Source organism: Penaeus monodon, chromosome 24 (genome assembly GCF_015228065.2).
Source record: "Penaeus monodon isolate SGIC_2016 chromosome 24, NSTDA_Pmon_1, whole genome shotgun sequence".
Classification (NCBI taxonomy): Eukaryota; Metazoa; Arthropoda; class Malacostraca; order Decapoda; family Penaeidae; genus Penaeus; species Penaeus monodon.
Window position 1 is genome coordinate 29,926,358 of NC_051409.1, and position 424 is coordinate 29,926,781.

Consider the following 424-nt stretch of genomic DNA (forward strand, 5'->3'; position numbering starts at 1 on the left):
AGGTGTCCATTCCACCAAATGAGTCACAAGAAGCTTCTGCTGGTAAGAGGGCCTGACATGACCCAACCTGGGACGTATGCACCACCAAGTTGTGCAAGTTGTGGGTCGTGGCTGCTAAGAACCGATGGCATAAGGTATGTCCTTATGCAATGCTATCCAAAACTTGATCATAGTCATTGCACAATATCATGCCATCCACCTAACAGGGTTAATAAGTATATATATTTACCTACTCCACAGGAGTTCCAAGCAAAAATTCCAACCAAAAAAATAATTTTGATTGCAATCAGTTCAACATTACTGACAAATATAAGCAAACATCATAATACCTACCACGGGGCAAAGAACTTGACAAAGGTGTAGCCCTGCTCAATGGCGTTCTCGAAGTTCTCGGTGGTGAGTACAACAACTGGGGAGCGAGGCC

General features: G+C 43.9%; 1 protein-coding gene across 1 annotated transcript in view; it reads right to left on the minus strand.

Annotated features, from left to right (window-relative positions):
• LOC119588712 (thioredoxin domain-containing protein 5-like) overlaps positions 1-424 on the minus strand; it is a gene marked incomplete at both ends in the record, with an annotated part of 6,576 nt that overhangs the window by 2,485 nt on the left and 3,667 nt on the right. Inside the window, 1 exon segment of the mRNA XM_037937352.1 lies at positions 334-424. Within this exon segment, the coding sequence (XP_037793280.1) occupies positions 334-424 (91 nt within the window).